The 20947-nt window shown below is 34.8% G+C and overlaps 1 protein-coding gene across 5 annotated transcripts in view; it reads left to right on the top strand.

Annotated features, from left to right (window-relative positions):
* The window catches only part of LOC121330971 (DENN domain-containing protein 1B-like), a 90015-nt gene that overhangs the window by 28858 nt on the left and 40210 nt on the right, over positions 1-20947 (top strand). For 3 of the 5 annotated variants that reach the window (XM_041278004.1, XM_041278002.1, XM_041278005.1), the window contains exons 4-10: positions 1283-1332; positions 2930-3049; positions 8384-8453; positions 9772-9852; positions 11106-11165; positions 13296-13349; positions 13634-13744. In XM_041278004.1, the coding sequence (XP_041133938.1) occupies positions 1283-1332; positions 2930-3049; positions 8384-8453; positions 9772-9852; positions 11106-11165; positions 13296-13349; positions 13634-13744 (546 nt within the window). The remainder of the gene's footprint in view (positions 1-1282; positions 1333-2929; positions 3050-8383; positions 8454-9771; positions 9853-11105; positions 11166-13295; positions 13350-13633; positions 13745-20947) is intronic. The other 2 variants (XM_041278003.1, XM_041278006.1) reach the window with 1 other exon arrangement.

The raw sequence follows: 20947 nt of genomic DNA, 5'->3' as shown, positions 1-20947 counted from the left end.
AAAAAAAACGCACACAAAAATAACACATAGAAACATATTTGAAACAGATATGCAACTGATATGTTTTTGCATAATAAATGAAGTACATTATCTCTTTTGAAGAAATTTCTTTTTTTTTTTTTTTTTTGCCACAAATGATTCTGCTCTCATAGTGAATGCTAACCTTGTGCCAATAGTAAATAAATATATAATCTTATTGCTTTTCCAACATCCCCTGTGATGTGTATATGTATTAGCTTTTTTATAGATCTGTCGTGGGATAGAGCTAATGTAGACTGAGCTGTCACACACTTGTTCTAGTAAGGTTTTTGTTATTCATGCCACTGCAGTAACAATGTGGTCAACAATTGCATCTACAATTATATACATGTGCTACGGCACACAGACTTACAATAAAAAGCTTGCTGGAGCGGCCTAGGTTTGTAAACACTGTTTTACTATAACAGTTGGTGAAAAATGAAACAATCTATCTGCAGTCCTGCTTAGAAAAAGAGAATAATAGAAAATGCAGGTTGGAAGGCCTTCTAGTTTATTATGTGTTGTAGTTGTCTATGTGTCCTGTATAGACTGTTTTACAAATCTGTTACTCAGAAAGCAAAATTTGAATTCACACCATGTGCAATGCTTTAAAATATATGCAAGCAATCTGATGCATGTGCATTACAATAACTTATAACATGATATTCTGTGTAGAAGGATTTTTGCAGCATTAAAAAATAAACAGGTTATAGTTTTACTGTATTGTGACAGAGTTGTTAACTTCATACGGTACTGTTATTCTCCTGCATTCTCATCCTTCTCCTGCACCTACATTTTAATTGAAACAGCGTTTGTATATTTTGAGCTGGGATCTGTCGGAAGTCCCCATGGCTAGACTGGTACAAGTACCGGCAGACGTGGCTTACCCATATGGTGCAGCACTTCTTGTAAAAATCCATATGCTTCTGGTGAAGGGGATCCCACTGGGGGAGTGTGGGGTGTTAATACCCTTCAGGCCAGGCCTTTTACTCCTGGTACCTCTTTGCCATTGTCACTGCAATCTGCCAAAGCATACAATTTAATTCCCCCTTTATAATCGGTGAACTTAATCGTGGCTAATTATTTAAGCCTTGAAACAACCCAATCTCCCAAGATATAACAAAATATATATTTTAATCAAAAATAGTAATAAGAATTCTAAGCTTGCTGACAAATAGTTAAGCAAAGTGTTTTGAATCCAATGCTTTTGTTAGTCTTTTAATGTGTTTTTTTTTTTTTTTTTTTTCCCCATCTGGTTTCACAGGAAGTACTGCAGACTGTGCCAAAGTTCTGCTTCCCTTTTGACGTTGAAAGGTACTGTGCAATAGTTTGTGTGTGTGCGTGTTTTACATAGACTCTATTAAAGCAAAAAAAAAAGAACATTATCAGTCCTGAAACATTAATAATCTGTATTTGATTAGAAGATTAAAGCAAAAACATCCCCATTACTTGCACTCTGCATACTGCTTCCCCCTCTTTATGCTATGCAAAGCATACACAAGATGTATAGATTGTGTACAGAATGTAAATAACAGAAGTGGCTAGCGCTTATCTTACCACTAAATACATACTTTGGTTCTGTTTTTATAGCAATGTTGTCAAAGTTGCTAAACTACTTACTTTTGCTGAAACTACTTTTACTCACTACTGAGTGTAGTGGATATTTATGCTGTAGTCAATAGCCAGGGCAGATGCTGATTACAGTGAGGCCTGACTATGGAGAAGGCAGCCTTGAGCACACCTTCTGAAGGTTTGCATGTTCAGTTTTCTATACATTCGCGCTGGAAATTATAGAGGAATAGGTGTTTTGATCCAAGGTTGTGCAGTTGGCAGAAGGAATTAAAGCACTAATAATATAAAGATATCCACCAAATGCACATTACAAAGCTATAAGTGCAAGTTTATTCACTGGCTTTAAAAGCTTTGTGTAAGAATTAAAAATAGCCCAGTTTTACTGGCACTTGTTTTGAGCACTGTTAAAAGGATGGCAGAATGATCGTTCTTTGAAAAAAAAAAAAAAAAAAAAGTGTTAAATAAGGACAAAGAGAATATTAAATTGAAATGTATTTTGTCAGCAAGTGTCTTTTTTGTTTTGTTTTGTTAATATACTGCTTAATGTTAAAATGAAGGCCTTGTAACCAATACATTTAAAGGAGTGGGTGGATTTTAAATTAGGATACAGTAATCATTTATCATTTTGTTTTTTCTTCCTTTTTTAATGTTTTTTTTTTTGTACAGATCAAAGTTTGTTAATTGCTATTAAGAGACATTTAAAATAATTAATTTGGTGTTCACAGAGTAAATATTGCCATTCTTTATTTGAAACTAAAAGTAGCATTGAGCACTGGGGCTGGGGGATGGGTTTTGTCATAATAGTAGAGACCCTCTGCTGGAACGCTGCTGCTGCCATCCAGTGGAGACATGTTATTGATAGAAACAACACTAATGCTTTGCCTTTGTAACCACCATTTTCAATTTCATAGAATACGTCTGTGAACTTGCAAAAAAATTATTGTAGCCTGACCTCTAATGGTGTGACCTCTGACATCTTTTTGTTTTATTTATTTACTGTACTGTGTGTGTGTGTCTGTCTGTTTATTTATGAAAATAAAAAAAGACAATTGCAGATGTACACAGAATGTTTAAATGAAGTAAAGATGGTGCAGTAAACTTCTGCACAGTGTTTACTTTACTTTTCTTTCTACACAGATGACGAAGGGGTTTTGCATGAAACAACCTGAAATAATTATTTTATTTAAATCTTTTGTGTACATCCAAAAAAAAAAATAGTAGCTTTTTTTGTACACTGCACTGCAGTTCTACCTCCTTTCAGGCGTATGTATATGTGTGTCTGTGCCCAGCAGGGTTTTACAAGGGAATTTATTTGATAACACTACTTCCATGTTAACAGGGTATCGCAGAACCAGGTGGGCCAGCACTTTACCTTTGTGCTTACAGATATTGATGGCAAACAGAGGTTTGGTTTTTGCCGGCTAACATCCAGATGCAAGGTCTGCCTCTGTATTCTCAGGTATGTTAATGCGTTTTTACTTTTTTTGTGTTTTAAGTGACAACTTTCAACATCAGTAGGTAGTTAGCAGAAAAAAATACGCTTTACCAATCTGCAGAGAAGACAGCATATAGTAGACTGCTCTGGTTATGCCACTTTGAGCAGTTGTTAAATTTAATGTGATCTGCTTTTTGTGAAAAAAAAAAAAAAAAAAATATATATATATATATATATATATATATATATATATATATATATATATATATATATATATATATATATATATATATATATATATTAGCTCAAAGAGCCAGCTGCACACACATATACACACACACATTTTTAAAGAAACTCTAGGTTTGGCAAGCCCTATAATGTTTTATGTGTTCAGCAAAGCCCACTGGAAGATTTAGATTGAATATCGTCTTGATTAAACTTGTTGTCTATGATTTTGCTCAGCCAAGACTGCTTTTGTTTTTCTTGCGTTGCTAGTGGCACTGAAGTGTGGCGGAGACAGTTCAGCGATAATTATGCAATCCCAGTGCCAATTAGTAGACGGCTCCCCAGTCTCTTCCATTGAGAATTACAATTGTAATTCTGTTGACATACTATATATGCACTGCATTATGCATTCTGAGTTGCTGTTTTTTTCATGGTTTTGTTCATTCATACTAATATAAAATAGTGGCCAAGATACAGAGGGGTTACAAAGAACATGAATAAATATGTGTTTTATATTTGGTTATTATACTTAAAATGTTAAGAATTTAAAGTAAGTTAGGACCACATTTGTAGTGTGAATACATTTAAATTATCTTTGTTAATTTGCACTGATGATATTTAAGTAGTTACATTTCTACAAAAATAAATAAATAAATAAATCTGTAAACCTATATAATACAGATAATAAACTTCTGGTTTTGGGAACGTGTTTTGAAGCAAATGCAAAGCTTGTCATTTATTTATTTATTTAGTATGTATTTATGTGATGAAGTTCTAAGAAAACAACTCGTAATGGATCTGCTGCCTCCTGCAAAAGGGCCCTAAATATATATTTTTCCTTTTAAATACAGAACTGAAAGTCATTAAAACAGTTGATTGTTGAAGTGTTGGGGCTATAAAATTGTCGCCTATGCTTACACGATGAAATACCCTAATGAGTTGGACAGTTTTATACGGACAGGCCTATGTAGTGCTGCAGCCTGACAGCAAGCTTGACGTCCTTGGTTACTTTAGGCAAAACCCTTGAAATACAGAATGTTTCAATTCTACACGTTTTGTGTCATTGCCTCTGCAGTGAAAAAGTAGCCCAAGACATCTCAAGTTTCAGGATGGAAAAGCGGTTTCCTCTGTTTTATTTGCTTGCTTGGAGTTAGGTTCCTGCTGGAAGTTCAGTTCTGTTAGTGTGCACTTAGCAGTTTAACAACAACAAAAAAAAAAAACATTTCCTTTACTTAACTTGTAACCCTTGGTGTCGCTTTAATCAAAGCTTAGGCTGAAGTGTCAGAAGATGAAAGCCCACTATTAGTAGCATACTAGAACCTTGGCTATGATTTAATGTGCCTTTTATATAATTTAGGAAATATCTGGTCTTAATACTATTAGTAGTACATGGTTCCTTTTTATGACTGGTTGTAGCTAAGAGAGTAGACAGAACTGTATTCGAAACTAATCATGGAGCAAATGCATTTTGTTCATATACATATCAATAAGAAAGCATAATACATACTGTAGTACATAATACAAAATACGTAACTGTGTGTAGATCCTTACCAGTGCCAATGCTGACTCACCGACTTGCCAATGAGACACGGACCCTTCCCACTAGTCACAAAGCATTATTTGGGTCATTACTGCACATGCACAAAGTATTTATAAATGTGTTCTTTTTTAAAATATTTGTGAACTTAAACTGTTTGATTAACTGTAAATGTCCATGTTATGTTTTCTTTTACTTAGATTTTTGCATGTTGTGCGTAGTGTTTTACAATACTTATTTTACAGTACCCTCTTTGGTTCAGAACTGCAGTTTTATATTATCTCCCACCATTGCTCATGAGATAGAGCATGTTGTGCTTTGGAAGATATGCAGTATCATCAGGTTTGCTGGCAGCAGACAGAGTAGATGAGTAGGAGTGTGGAGGTTTGTTTAAAAGTTTTATTTAGAAAAAAAAACAAAAAAAAAAAAAACTGAAATGTATGTTTTACGGGATAACGAATAAAATTAAAATGACCCTGCTTACCAAGTACCCCTCCCTTCATCTCGTGATGAGTAAATGCACAGTGTATAGAACATCAGTTTATCTGATTTTAAAATAAGATCTACAGTCTTCTTATTTATTTTTCCATTATGATAGACTGGCAACCCACACTGACAGTGAAGACCCTGTTTACAGGACCTTTCAGAAATGAAAAATGAAGGATTAAAAGTCAAAAGACATGTGTTTAGAAACACATTTTAATCTCAATGTGGCAAAGAGAAAGAGTGATAATAGGGTAGATTCTAAGACTTTACTGTATACATTTTTTAAAGATAAAATAAACAGGTCATGTGTACATTTTATATGTTAATGATTAATTTGTTCAGTATCAAATTTTGAAGATGTATTTGTTATTTTTGTGTGTTATTTTTATATACAGTAGATCTCACATTTGTGTTTGTGTATTAATCTGGCTTGCAAATGCTTGGTGAACCACAAAGAAACAGTTTTTTGCCAATTTAAGAATTTTACTGTTTTATTTTATTTAATTTTTTTTGTTCAGGTTAATGGTGGTTCTGATTTTTAATTTATGTATTGCGATGAAATGTATGAAAGTATGGGCATTTGCCTTTTAAAGACATTTCGTTCAATGATGTTTTCTTTCAGTGAGTTAATTCCAGTCTACAAAGTGCCCACTGACCTATATTCTAATGAAGATTGTACAATGCATATAAATGGTTGTCCTTTGTGCGCTGGTGCAGTACCACATGTAGTGTATATATTTATTAGGCTTTGCATTTAATTTTTGCCCTAATAACTTTCAAGTTTGCATGTACAGTATTGCCTTTATCTTGGGGAACCCTGTGCATGTTGTCTTGCATACTAGCAGAACACAACTTTTGCATTTTATAAATTCATTATTCCATTACAACTTTGTACAGAGTGTGTGGTCTTCTGCTTAAAATGGAAATAATTATTGTGCGGTTTAGTTTTACTATTTTTGCCTCTTTATACTTTGTGTAATTGGGTTTAGCATATATCCAGTCTTAAACTTAATGGGAAAATGCCCTGTACTGTTGGATTTAGCTATAGTATGCTGTTTATAAAGTATAATAGTCAATGTGTATAACAGCTAGAGCAAGAGCAGCATTAAGTGCATTTAGTGTCCATATGTTGGCAGAGAAGAATTTAAATCATTGGGTCATCTGTTGAAGAATTGAATAATGCAGTTTGAGGTCCATGTACATCAGGAAAAAACATGTTAAACACTGTCTAAACCAGCAAAAGCTGCCTAAATTAGTGTGTGTGTGTGTGTGTGTGTGTGTGTGTGTATGTGTATATATATATATATATATATATATATATATATATATATATATATATATATATATATATATATATATATATAATAATTTTTAACAATCATTATAGTTTTATCCCATTAGGTTCTGATTTAAAGAGTACAGTAGCGGAATTGTGAAAAAATATAATGTTATATGTCCTAACGTGTTGCTACAACTGTTTAAATAATGTACCTCTAATTTTTCTTTACCACTTTTACACTTACAACTTTAAAGTCTTTTTCAACTCTCTTTTCGAAATGGCCGCTCTTGTGCACTAGGGTCTGAGATCTGCCCTCTATCACTCCAGGAAGAGCAGTTAAAAAAAATAAAAAACCTTAACATGTGCTCTGGCTTTTCTGTTCCATACAGCATCAAGGATCGTTATTGCTGTGTTACCAGTTTGACAATGTGAGCAATAATCCTTACACTATCAGTGCACTAGAGCGGCCATTTTGAAAACCGCTTTGAAACAGACTTTAAATTTAAAAGTGTAAAAAGTTGTCAGGCTGTTAACAATGAAAAGAAAACAATTACAGGTATGCTATTTAATAGTTGTAGCAACACCTGGGGATATGTAACGCTATATTTTTCAGAACCCCACTACTTAGTCTTTAGGCCATAATCATACTATGGTGTTCTTTTGAAGCTTTAGAAACTTGAAAACATCTCTTAACAATAGCTTAGTTTGAAACAGCCAAATAGGGTCTTGTACAAAAAGAAAAGAAGTAAAAAGACTTTTAAAACCAGATAAAATGTAACATTAGGTAGTCCAGGATTAGCCCTTATCAGGGCCTGTGAAGCCAGTTTCCAGTTCATAGTAGTTTTGATTTGTTCTACGTCAGCTTGAGACACTTAACTCGTACAGTGATTTATGAAGAAGAAACGAGTGCTGTATCTGACACTAATGCTTAATTTTCAGAAACAACTGGTACATGACTGTCTTAAAATGCTGACGATTTTGTTCATATTTATACACAACACATCAGGATTCTATTACCCTGCACAAGCTTACAAATACTGTACAGGAGCCTGAAATTATCCTTTTATACTTTCTTTTTAAAGAAAAGCCCAAATTGGCAAATAGTGCATTACATGGGAGGATCTAATGAGTTTGCCATTGTGTATGAACGGCAGCATCTGCTTTTAATTGTATAACAGCAAACCTCCAACAAAAGCTGTTTTTAGGTTGCTTTGCAGAGCTATCAATAATTTCGTGTTGTTGAAAATCGGTATTTTGAATAATGTGGTTCCACCACTGCATGCTTATTAGGGTGATGAAACTGTTTATATTCAGTTGTGTTTTTTTTTTTTTTTTATTTAGACACTTTAGCAAGATTTGTAAAACATAATGGCTGTTTTCAATGGTTAGTTCCTGTAAATATGAACACAACTAATGTTGGCTTTGTGATCCAGTCAAGGACAAAATAAAAGTATAATGAGTAGTAAATTTACAGTATAATCATAAATCTCAAAAAACTACTCACTTCTAAATCTTTTGTAGTCATTTTTGTATTACTTTAGTATAAATACATGTTAATTTGGATTCATATGTTGTTTTTTTTCTGACTTTATGTGAACGAAAAGACACACGTTCGCCCGTTTTCTCATTGGAAATAGTGATATTTTGAAATATCACTGTCCTGGTCACAAAAGCAAAGTTTGTGGGGAATAATAGCGATTTTCTATACTTTTGAGGCATAAGCAATTAGGAAATAACACTTACTACCCAGGAACAAAAATTGTGTTACATAGTGTTATTATTTGAAATAAATGTCATCTGTATTTAAACAATGTGTTTTTGTTTTTTTCAGTTACCTCCCTTGGTTTGAGATTTACTATAAGCTGTTAAATACTCTGGCAGACTATTTAATAAAACAACAGGTGAGTTACTTTTTAAGGAGAAAAACAACTAAATGTAAAACCTAACTTTCATGCTTATCTTTAAGAAAAGTGAAACCGTATGTACAGTAAACACTAAAGATAGTTAGGCACTCAGATAAGTTTAGACATTCTGTCTTCTCTGCTGTCCATACTGTAGGTGGTCAGAATTACTTTGTTAGACAATATACAGGTGGAAAATGTTATGTCTCAAGACACATCTTGGTACATAAAAAAAAAAAAAAAAAAAAAAAAAAAAAAAAAATTAGTTGTGTCCATGATCATTAGCAGGTTACATTGCAGAAATGTTGACTTGATGAGCCAGCATTTATCTTCCGTGAAAGAAATATCCTGAATACCCTACTTGTGCTATCAGTATGCTGTCAAGTAGCAATGTTAAAAAGCTGCTGAGAACACAGTGCAGGGGGTGTCAAGGTTCTTGTACAAACAAATCTCAGGCTAAGTATGTGCAGAGTGTCAGGGCACAGGAAACTCTGGATGACACGATGATGTTTGAACCCTATTCCCTATTGCTGTTTGGCCAGTACTGGATTCATGCACATTGCAGCGTAGGGGTGGGGGGGATGGGGGGACGGACAACATCTCTCCTTATCTTAGTTGTCTGTTTTAAATTCATTCAGTTTGAAGACTTGATACTGACATAAAAGAAGTGCTGTACTATCTACAAGAGCATTTGTTTGAGTCTACTAAGAGCGCAGTGATGCAATTTGAAATTATGCAGCCTAAATTTAATAATATAAACAGTTTATCAAAGTAAAATAATTTAGAATTGACCGTATACTGTATGTGACAGGTCCACTTGGGTGTGTGGGTTGTTTTTTGTTACCTTAGTTTTAGAGAGATGATGACAGATGATTCAAGCCAAGGCCAGCAGAGGTTAATGAAGTGTTACCTCGGACTACTATATTGGCTGCATCTGTGTACTAAACTTTCAGTGCAGGTGTCTGTATCATCATCACCCCAGTTCCACCACCATTCATATAAAGTGTGCTTTAAGAATACATAACAAATCATCAGTCAGCTTTTATTTGTGCACTGGTAAGTCATCTTCTGTCTCTAGATACTAAGCAGAATATTTACGCTGTACAGTAAGTAATTACTTACTCGCCACAGGAAAGGTAATCTGATGCTGCTGTTGGATTGCAATTTGAACCCTCATAATGCAGTTCATTGTGAAATGAGCATGCATGTCAGCAGGCCACAGATCTTTTTGCTTTTCCTCTTGTTGATTGTTTCATGAAATAAATATTTACAAACAGCAGCCACACGTTTACACATTTGTTTTTTGTCCTTCCTACAGGAAAATGACTGGAATGATATGCTAAAGTCATTGTACAGCTACCCGGTGCCAAAGCCAAACACTTCTGTCAATCTCAGCGTGGTAGGTATTAACAGAGCAGCTGAAAGCTGACATTTTGTTTTGAAACAGAAGTGGGTTTAATAGCTTTAGTATCAGATAAGCAGTAACTGGACATCGTTATCCTAATGGGTACTTCCACAACTCATCATGTTCTCATGTAATTGTGGCTCAACGTGTTTTTACAGCAGTCTGTCTGTCATTTGGTGTGTACATAGTGGTGAAGTTGAACCTTTAGCTTCATAATAAGAATGGCCTTTGGACAAAATTAGCTGTTTGTGAACATTTCCATCAGTTTTATAACAGTTGATGGCAATTCCAATGTATTTACATTTACTGCTTAAACTTGTAAAAATAGAGTACTGGTGAATCAAATTGTGTGGTAATATATTGTGCTGTTTGGCTAAAAATAGCTTACAAAATGTACCAAATGCTTTGGCCTAAATTATTTTGTTTTACCAAATTTGCCATTTCAACAAACCTGGCAGTCTCTAACAATTAGGCTGTATTATGGATTATCTTAAGAAATAATGTGGGAGAGTATTTTGTGTGCCTGTGCTAAACTAATTCTATAGTTGCTACAAAACTGTCAGAAAATAACTGTACATACATACCTGGGTCTCCTAGTCTCATTAATTGTTGCAATGCAATACTACACTAACTTTCTACCCATCTTTTTTTTTTTTGTTTTTAAATCCAGATTTTATATGCAGATCTCTTTTATAAGCATGATTGATAGACCAAGCCTGGTTTTATCTGGAACCATGAATAGTTTTCTGTGGGATAACTGAAAGACCTGGTAGGGAAAGTCATGTTCAGAGTGGTAAATCACTTGAAGGGAGCCAGCTGTATTAACCCTGTGTCTTTAATCAAGACTTTCAAATTTAAAAGGAAACCAAGGTTGCTCAGTACAGTATGTCAGGAAGACAACCACTGAACAACTTGCCTTAAAAACTACAGTAAAACTCCAATTAGTTTCTATTTTAGACCTGTAGTGCTAATTTTACTGTAGAATGTTTTAAAACTGTACTCCCATACACATCAGAATATAAAATCCTAAATGTCAACTGAGGGTCATCACAGATACAGGATCATAAGGGTGCTATATTTTATGGGTAAAGTACATATTAAATGTACTTACATGCAAGTCCCCTTTTAAACTCTTGGTGAATGGGAAGAGTAAAAGGTTTGGCATGTGTCTTTTTTTTTTTTTTTCTTTTGGAGTATATCGATTTATTGTGAACATTTAACTTTTTTCCCCCCTCGTACTGTAAAAGAATGAACAGTTATTCTTTGCCACTGGGCAAGCTCTGAAAGATCAGCAAAGCCAGCTGCCGGTGAGTCAAATAAGAATATCTGAAGAAAGTCTAAAAGTAATCTAAGAACTAATCATAGGGGAATATTTTCAAATGATTTTGCCTAATTATCTTTCATATATGAATAAATAAATTATGTTCTTTGGGGTTTAGGTTCTTAAGCTTTGCAAATAATTAATAATGCACTGTACTACTTTATTCTTTTTAAGTTTTGTTAAAACTTTAGTGCTCTCTCCCAAATCTACCGTACTGTTTAATTTAGTTGCATTTCCCAGCTTCACAAAAGAAATACATCTAATTTTAACTTCTAATTATTTTCTTCTCTCTATATATTTGTGTTTTTATTGTTATATTCTGTTACGTTTTTAATACTGTAGATCTGTGCTAACAAAAATGTGCCCTGTGATGTAACCAAATCTTGCAGTGTGCTTCTAAGCTGCATATTAAGTTATATTGAGCTTTCTAGTACATTTTGGAATTTGCTCTGAAGTCAAATGCAAACGCAGGAGCCGACCAATACCATTCTGTTAGAATTATCTTAGTGTATTTTTATGCACCTTTTTTAGAATCTAAAAGTATGTACAGTACATGTTAAAAGTTGCATGCTAATTTCTATCCCATCTATTCATATATTCAGGTGGTTGGTTTCCTTTTATCTATACATTTATAATTTTATTTAGGGTTCCTACTAGCCAGAAAGAGCCCACAATAAACATGTATGTTGTTGTTTTAGACAAGTTCAGTATGGTAAGATGTAGGAAAACAGAAAGCATGAAATATTTGTAATTTATAATCCAAATCAGCTAAAAATGTACTTAAAACTTGGCAAAAGCTGAAACAAATAAACTAAGCTAATGGGATCCCTGCGTTCCTCCTGAAATGGCTAGATATTCCATTGTTTAATAACTATAATTCATACATTTTTAAGATGTTTTGTATAAGAATGTTAATGTGATTATGTAACAAAAGTTACTATGAAGAGCAGATGTTGAACTGTACTTTCATTTTATATTGAAAACAGTCTTGGATAGTGATTTTATTTTTTTCAGTAACATGTCCTGACTGGGATGTAGTGGGAGCGTACATCTGAATGTCACAGTTTTTACCCAGCCATCCAATTGTAATGACACTTGGTGTAGGAATTCTTTAGAATCTAGCACATGGTGACCTATTTTCTCAAAGTTTTGACAGCTGATTGCCTGAGCTGTTCAAGGCTACATCTTGGGACCCACTTGTTTTGTTTGCTCTGAAGAGCTAGCTTTTACTATGCTAACATAACTTTCTCAAGGGAGCATGCGTTTGAAACAAAACAGTAGACGTGTTAATAGGTCTGTAACTTTTTATTTTTATTTTAAAGTGATCATTATTCAGACCCAAACACCCTGGAAGAGATTCCATTTTGCTAGGGCCCCTCCCAGATTTGACTAATCGCAGGCTGATCTGTGGCCCTCTAACTGTTGGTGTGAGTCTATGAGGGAATTGCTATGTGTGTTCTAATTTCACTTTAGACATTGTGCTAGAGCCAAATAAATGGCCCTATACATTTGGGGTTTATTTTCGGCCAAAAACCTGAACCTCTCGCGCTGTTCTCCCAAACGTGCACGTGCATCGCCACTTAGCCACACATGGGAACTCCCCCTATGTGATACCATCAGAGAATCCATGCCTGATTCGGTGTCTAGACCAGTTTTATAGCTGGGTGTGACTGAGGAACAAAAACATTTAAAGACATGCTCTCGGTAACACTGTAGAATATTTTACCATTTGTTTCGTCCACTGGTTTTTATACTGGGGGGCTGTATCCTGGTGGGACTTGGGAACGTGCAGGATTTAAAAAAAAAAAAAAAAAAAAAAATTCTTCAAGAAATTATAATTAACTTGAAGCAAACCTTACTGCTGACACCTCCTGACATGTCAAGGTGTCTAGGAAATTGGGAACAATCCAACAGGTTTGAGAACCACTGCTTTAGTCCTTTACTCCAAGCATTTCACCATACTGCCTTATAGGTGAGTGTCCTCTTTTAATGGTGGTGGGATAATATAATGTAATCATCAGTAACGGCAATAGTGTCATAGTGCAACTGACTTAGCTTAGCTAGTGAATGACTTGTTCTTGATTTTTTTTGTTGTTGTTTTTATGTATTCTTATAGCATTCATACTTCATAACTCCCGATATCAATGGACTTCCGACAATACCTGAAAGTGTGAGTTTAATGTACAGCGTTTCTACATTTTGAATGGTCATTTTAATATGAAAAAACATCATTAACAGGCATATTTTTTAAAAAGATTTCTTTATAGGTTGCTTACTACCTTTTTTAAAATAAAACGTTTTTTTTTATTATTTTCATTATGTATTTTTTATGTTTATATTCATGCATGTATTTATTTTTACAACCTATGTGTTTGTTTGTGTACAGCCTCATATTACTTAGTAAAATACATGCCCCTCTATGTCAAAGATTAATGTTAACTTAAAATTCTGCAGAGAAATCTGACTGAATATTTCGTTGCTGTGGATGTGAACAACATGTTGCTCCTTTACGCCAGTATGATGCACGAACGACGAATCATTATTACCTCAAGCAAGCTAAGCACTGTAAGTACTTCAAAACCCTCCTTTTTTAATTCCTTATGTACTTGAAAGTTGAAAAGACCTGTGCAAATGACGTTCTTATTACATTCTCCTGACACATTTTAAGCACTCTCTCACACAAATGGACTTTCTCATAAAAGTCAGTTGAATTCTTTCTGTGTATTAGGTGGAATGTTGTGATGTTAAGATTAGATTCGAGTTCTTTTGACTCTACTTTATTTGAATGCCTTGTGGGCCCTAGAAAAGATCCCTTCAAAGCTATTACAGGTTCTTTATTATTCTCTAAAGCAACTTGAACATGTCAAGGTGGGAGAGGGTTGTCAGGGGGTAGGAAAATAGCCTCTGGCTGATAATAGGTAGGTTCATCTTTGTTACACTGCAGAGCCTTGGCAGAAATATTCAGTTGTAATAGATTTTTTGAGTGGCTCAGGAAGATGTTCATATCTTACAGCACAAAGGTTGGATTTGAAAGGGTCATTCACATTTGCACTTAGTCAAATTTTAAAGGGGTAAAATAAATTGAAATAATTTTTTAGTATTGTATTTTTAAGCCTTTGTCAAATCAGCTTGAAGTTTTAACACCTACTCTCGTAATGGAAATCATAAATCGAACCCTCATGTTGACATTGATTATCGTGCAAATTCTAACGACGATTGTCGATGTTTATTGAGTTAAAATGTTTGTTTTTTTAAGTATAAAATCAGATGAATGTCCAATGTAAACATAATGCTAAATGAAAAAAAAGAAAAATCAATCACACTGTCCAAAGGAGAAAAAAAAAAACAACAAGGTTTGGCCTATTTATGAATTACTTAGCCCAACTTCTAGCGAATGTAGCAGGCCACATCCAGCTGCTGCAGAGATGAATTTCACTTTTTGCTCTTTTATTTTAATCAAAACTGTACGTGACTTCGTATAGCCACTTACACTGAGATTTGCATTATCTTCAGTGAATATAACTATATTGTAATTTTTCCAAACAGTACATTAGCGGTAACTTACTCTTTCCTTCAACGGAACTTTCCACAGTGACACATTCTCTAGTTGATCATTTTGTTTTTCGACTTCATACATGCCAATAATCCCTATATGTTTAGGATATTTCTGATTTCCTAGCAAATGTCCCGCGTCCCAATGCATAGGAAAAAAGTCCCGATATTTAACCGTAGATACAAAAAAAAAAAAAAAAAAAGGATTCTGAACATTAGAGTTAGTGAAAAACACACGCTGTGTTCTTCGTGCGGCTGACGCATCTCCTGATCACTAATTTATACAAAGGTAAGAACGCTTCATTATGTCTATTTTTATTGTCATGATGGTAGTGTGGTGTTGAGTTAGGGGGGATACGTCTATTATTTGATAATAGGTGTTTTTTGTGTATGACTCCTCCCATGTTTATGATGCGTATGACCCCATCGCCCCCCGGAGACGAGCGTCCCACTGAACAATTTCCAAATGTTGGCAAGTGTGATACTTGAATGTCAAATATCAGAACTCTTTCAAACACGTGCGTGGATTTATTAATTGGTTTACCATGTGGCTACGTTTCTCCCATGTAGATTCGCTCGCTTACATACTGTAGTGACCCAGACAACTAGGGTCTCAGTGTTGTGTTGTACTTGTTGTGTGTGTTGTTAAGCTGGTTTGCATGCGCGTTTGTATGCGTAGCCGGGAGTGAATGGGGTTAGTTAGTTTGCACGACTGCGGAGGACTGCGTGTGTGAGTGGTGGACGTTAGCTTTTTAAAAAGTGTGTGTGACAGTTACAATTCTGTTTGGTAGTGAATACATAAGAAAAGACTAAACTACACTCACCTTGTCAGCGACTTTATTGCTGTGCCGTAAAGAAAAGGAATGGCAATACAATCCATTACCAAGCTCTACCTATTTCACGGCCGTGAAAAACGTGACACAGACCGTAAATTTCATTCTTCACTGTGGAAGCTGTCTATTTTGTGTACTTTTACCCAGCACTTGATCCAATTAAGTTATTTGTACCGGTCCAGGCATACTATTTTGTACAACCTGCAATGTTTCAGTGGACCACATATTCGAGCTACAATCTAGTGGCAAAAACGAAAAGGTAAAAAAAAAAAACAAAACAAAAAAAAAAACCCAAAACTTCTTTTTTTTTTTTTCTGAAACAGCAGCACATGACAACGTAATAATGTTAAATATTATTAGTTTTGCTCAAGACAGATGGCCACAGTTGGGACTGATTTAAAACAAAATATGTATAAAATAACTATTTTTTACATGCTTGTTCAAACTGTTACACATTAGGGAAAATCTGGCATTTAAACAGTTATTTTCTTATGCTGGTATTGTTTTCACCTTGGTAGTTTGAAAAATGTTTTCCTGAAAACTTTAAACAGGATAACAAGACATTTAGTTTTCAAAAGCAATACTGGCAGTGTATGAACTATACACCTATGGCCAAAACTTTTGCATCACCCTATAAAATCAACTAATGTGCTTCTAAAGTCGAATGAAGCCTGTTGAATAATGTTAACATATGGAATTACATATTGCTTTGTAGTTTTCCATATGCTTAACGTAAAACTGACAAGGTTGACATTTCTAAATCTAACATGAAATACTGTACTACTATTCTTCCGGTAGGCTTTTTTGCAATATAATTTAGTTGTTTCTTTGATTACACTATGTTAAATAAAATATCTAAATTTATGTTCATTTTTTTTTTTTTTAATGATGCCTGAATCGTAAAATTCTAGGTGATGCAAAACTTTTGGCCACAGCTGTACAGGACTGTGCATGTAGTGCTTCATTGATTTTTTGTTAAAGAATGTTTTGTTGCTGCTGTTAAATTATCAGGTTCTTTTGTGTCTCCCTGCATAATTTCTGTCAAGAACCCTGTACTGTAAAGGGAGTTGTCTCTTATCTGGGAGGTTGACTCCAGACCAAATGTTTGACAGTTCATGGAGACCGGGGTAGTGATGTCATCTCGGCTCTATCTCTGCTGCTCCATTTCAATATCTCAGGGCGGTGTTAGCGATAGGCAAGACAGGATTCAAGGTTTCCTGTAGGATTTTCTTTGTAGGAGGGTACAAATGACTCAATCTCTGAGAAATTTCCCCGTTTCAGTTCATCATTTTTAAATAGCTAAAAGTACCTATTCTTATTTTTATTAAATATTTAGTCAATAGTGAAATGCAGTGATTGAATAATGCAGTTACCAGTATTTACTTTATTATTTAACATCAGATAAACCTCCATCGTTCAATTATAACAGCCCCCCCACCCATCTCCCCTGAGCAGGAGGCAGCCTACTGAAATGCAAAATGTGGTTCATTTAAATTGGTATTTCAGAATTAACAAAAAATGTTGCTTTAATATAGATGCTAAAAGGATATGTCTTATGCTACATTTACATTTTGTAGAGTTGCATATACTGTATGTAATAGTATATTGTACTTTACAGTGGAATTCCTCTATTAAGACCACTAATGGGAGTACAGTGGTCTTAATAGAGGGTCTTTAGACTGTTTCCATTTTGTAAGGGACATACAGCAGAGCAGGGTCTTTATAGTGAGCTGGTCATTGAACTTTTTTTAAATTTTTTTCTGTAAATGGTGTTGCATATGTATATGGTACTATATTTTAGTATTTGCACTTTTTCATATAATATCTTGATTATAAAATGGGGTTATTTTGTAAGTTGTAAATAGAACTGTTAACTGTTAAGTAAATAGTACTGTTAAATAGAAATAAAATTGTTTTTGCACATGAGTTAAGGCATTGACATTTAAGAGACTATATATATATATATATATATATATATACACACACACACACACACACACAGTACCAGTCAAAAGTTTGAATACTGCTTGAAACAAGGTTTTTCATGATTATCTATGCTTTTAACTATATAAACATGTCTATAAACACTTTAATATTTAATTATAGGATACGTGTACTTATATAAGCTGATAATCATAAGTGAATTGCATTCAAAAATTTTATTTTTAAATGAATATGTAAATCTTGTCAATTTCAGTGAAATGGTCACCCAAAGCAAGGGGATTTTAGGCTGAAGCCCAAGTCAGTTAAGTCTGAAAGGTGTATAACATGGTGTTAGAACACTGGCCTAAGTATAAAAGTGTCTTTGTTAGATTTTCTCTGAGTTAACTAGCATGTTACCTAATTAACCTTTTGTCGCCAGTTTTTGTTAACAGGTGAGGGTCCATGATTACTATAAATATAGGTAGCATAGGCAGAAGACATAGTTTGTAATTACTTTATGAAATGAAGGTCAATCTTTAAGACAAATCGCCAGAACTTTGCAAGTGTCTGTAACTGCTGTGGCCAAGACCATCAAACGATTTGAAGAATTTGGCACTCATGAGGACCGAACAAGGTCAGGCAGGCCACGGGTGACCTCAGAGTTCATTTGAGTCACAAGTCTGCGAAACCGGTGATTAACTGCCCCTGAAATACAAGCTAAGCTACTAGAAGTACAGATGTTTCAACCTCAACTGTTCAGAGGAGATTGCGTGAAGCTGGCCTAACTGGAAGAATTGCTGCAAAGAAACCATTGTTAAGAGTGCAGAATAAGAGGAAGAGACTTGCCTTACAGAAAATGGACGTTTGAAGAGTGGAAGTCGGTCTTATGGACCGATGAGTCCAAATTTGAAATATTTGGGTCTAACCGCAGAGTATTTGTAAGACGCAGAGAGGGTGAGCGCATGAGTTCTGCATGTGTGGTTCCCACTGTCAAGCATAGAGGAGGCAGTGTCATGGTCTGGGGTTGCTTTGCTGGTGACAGAGTTGGTGATCTTTATCATACTTCAGATGCATGCCATTCCATCAAGATTACAGCTAGTTGGGCAGTCCTTCATTCTTCAGCAGGATAATGCCCCGAAACACACCTCAAAGTTGTGCAAGAACTATCTGGTGAAGAAGGAAAGTGAAGGACAACTCACTCTAATGACCTGGCCTGCCCAGTCTCCAGACCTCAATCCCATAGAACTTGTATGGGACGAACTAGACAGAAGAGTCAAAGCAAAGCTACCCACAAGTGCCCTACATCTCTGGGAATTGCTGCAGAAGAGCTGGGAAGACATGTCAGGTGATTTCCTGTTGAAACTTGTTAACCGAATGCCTTGTGTTTGTGAGGCAAAAGGTGGCTATTTTGAGGAATCCAAGATTTAGAGAAAATTTTCAATTTTCTTGAACATTGCTTTGATACTCCTTATGGTTTGTTTTGTATATTGTAACATGTGTTTTAATTTTCAAGTATTTAAAGAAACGTATACAATGTAAAACATTGTCAGTTATGAAAAAAACCTAGTTTCCAGTAAGCGTACTCAAACTTTTGACTGGTACTGTGTGTGTGTGTGTGTGTGTGTGTGTGTGTGTATGTGTGTGTGTGTAATAATTGAGTTGCACTTTCTATTGTGTAATAGAGAGGATATTACATTTATGATGTCGTACTTCATATAATTCAGTGAAACAAAATAGTTTGAATAACAGTGTTCAGTCCTTGTTGGGGTTTTGTCCAGCCAGACCTGCTGTACTTGTTCCAGTGAGCTGCTTGAAGAGGAGAGGAGATGTGCATATATTATGCATGCTGCAGGCAGGCCCTGTGTGTTTAGGCCCCCAGTGAACCTGCTGTGCCAGTCTACCAGAACATCACTCCATACTCACATGTATTCAAAACAAAAGAATAAATCATGATTTTACAACAATGCATCAGTTGACTTATTGCTGTTTTGTGACCAGAGGTAAGAAGTACCACTGTTTTAAAGCCATGTCATTGGCTCTCAAATCAACCAAGCGTGCAGGCTTGTCATATGCTTTGTATAATTGTACCACACCAGACTTTCTCTAACTAGTCAACTGGGGCCGTACATTTCGTATTTGAGACCCCGGCTGGCCTGTGTCTGACAGGAGCCTTCTCATCATCCTGTCAGTGTTATGCTAACAAGATCAGATCCTTCATGTCCTGCAGTGGTAGCCAGAGAGGTTGCTTTGGCTTTAGTTATTCTGTTTTGAAGTGTATTGTCTACTGTGTTTTACCAAACACCACTATTGATTTAAAAGGAATTTGTTTCAACCCACACCCCCTTGCTTCCTCTGCTTGGGTGTGTTTTTGTTGGTTTCTTCTTCCAAATACCACCGACATGTAACTGGTGCAGTTTTTAACTTTACACCAGGCGATTGTCAAAGGAAATGGAAAGAACGACAGTAATTGAAGTTAAAAAAAACTAAAACAGCTCTGAGGAAGCCTGTTGCACTTTCATGAGTTCAAGTGACTGCTGCATTGTCATCTGTGTCAGAAGCAATTGCCTCTGTTTTGATTTAGCTGAAATTAAGGTGTCTGTTTACCTTTGTTTTGAGAGAATACAAAGCTGTGTTCTTTTTCTTCAAATTATAAAGTCTAGCAATACACTTTGTTAGAAATAGGGTTTTTAATCTTGCCATTTTATTTTAATCGATTAATCACACCACCTGGACGATTAATTAATTGATAAATTACACCTGTTTTGCTATAATATGCAATTGTAGTGAAAGACAACTAAAAGTAACACTTGGTATTAATGCTATTTTTTGCAAGTATTTATTAATGACACCTAACGTTTTACAGGCAACTTTAACAATTTGACAAGAAATGAAAATGTTTATTTGCATGTAATCTGAAGTTAGCCAAAGCAAGTCTTTTAATATAATACATAAGCTATTGTGCCATGCATTGGTGTAAATTTAATAGTGGTACAACAACCAATACAGTGGATATGTTGGGCCATTTTATGTATAAACTTTTAACAGTTAATTTTTTTTAATTTAGTGCCATTTTATTTTAGTTTAATTTAGTGAGCTGAATATGCCATAATTCAAACTTAGACTTTGGCTATAGCTGGCACAAATTTAAACTAATAGAATGTATTGTTTAAAAGAAAAATAAACTTACAACTCGGATGATAAGATGAACTCGTAGTACTGCCATGAAAGGAAAGCCCCGAAGAGCAAATCTTGCAACTTTGTGTCTTTTTTTCCTTCCTTCTGAGCCAGTGGTTTCCAAACTTTTTTTGCTGCGCCCCCCTTCAGAGAGTTTTTTTTTTTGCTCCACCCCCTTTCTAATAAACAGTAAAATAAAATTATATATATATATATATATATATATATATATATATATATATATATATATATATATATATATATATAATGAAATTCACCTTACAAT

Source organism: Polyodon spathula, chromosome 18, assembly GCF_017654505.1.
Source record: "Polyodon spathula isolate WHYD16114869_AA chromosome 18, ASM1765450v1, whole genome shotgun sequence".
Lineage (NCBI taxonomy): Eukaryota > Metazoa > Chordata > Actinopteri > Acipenseriformes > Polyodontidae > Polyodon > Polyodon spathula.
Note: the sequence above shows the minus strand (reverse complement) of the source record. Positions and strands in the feature narration are given on the sequence as shown.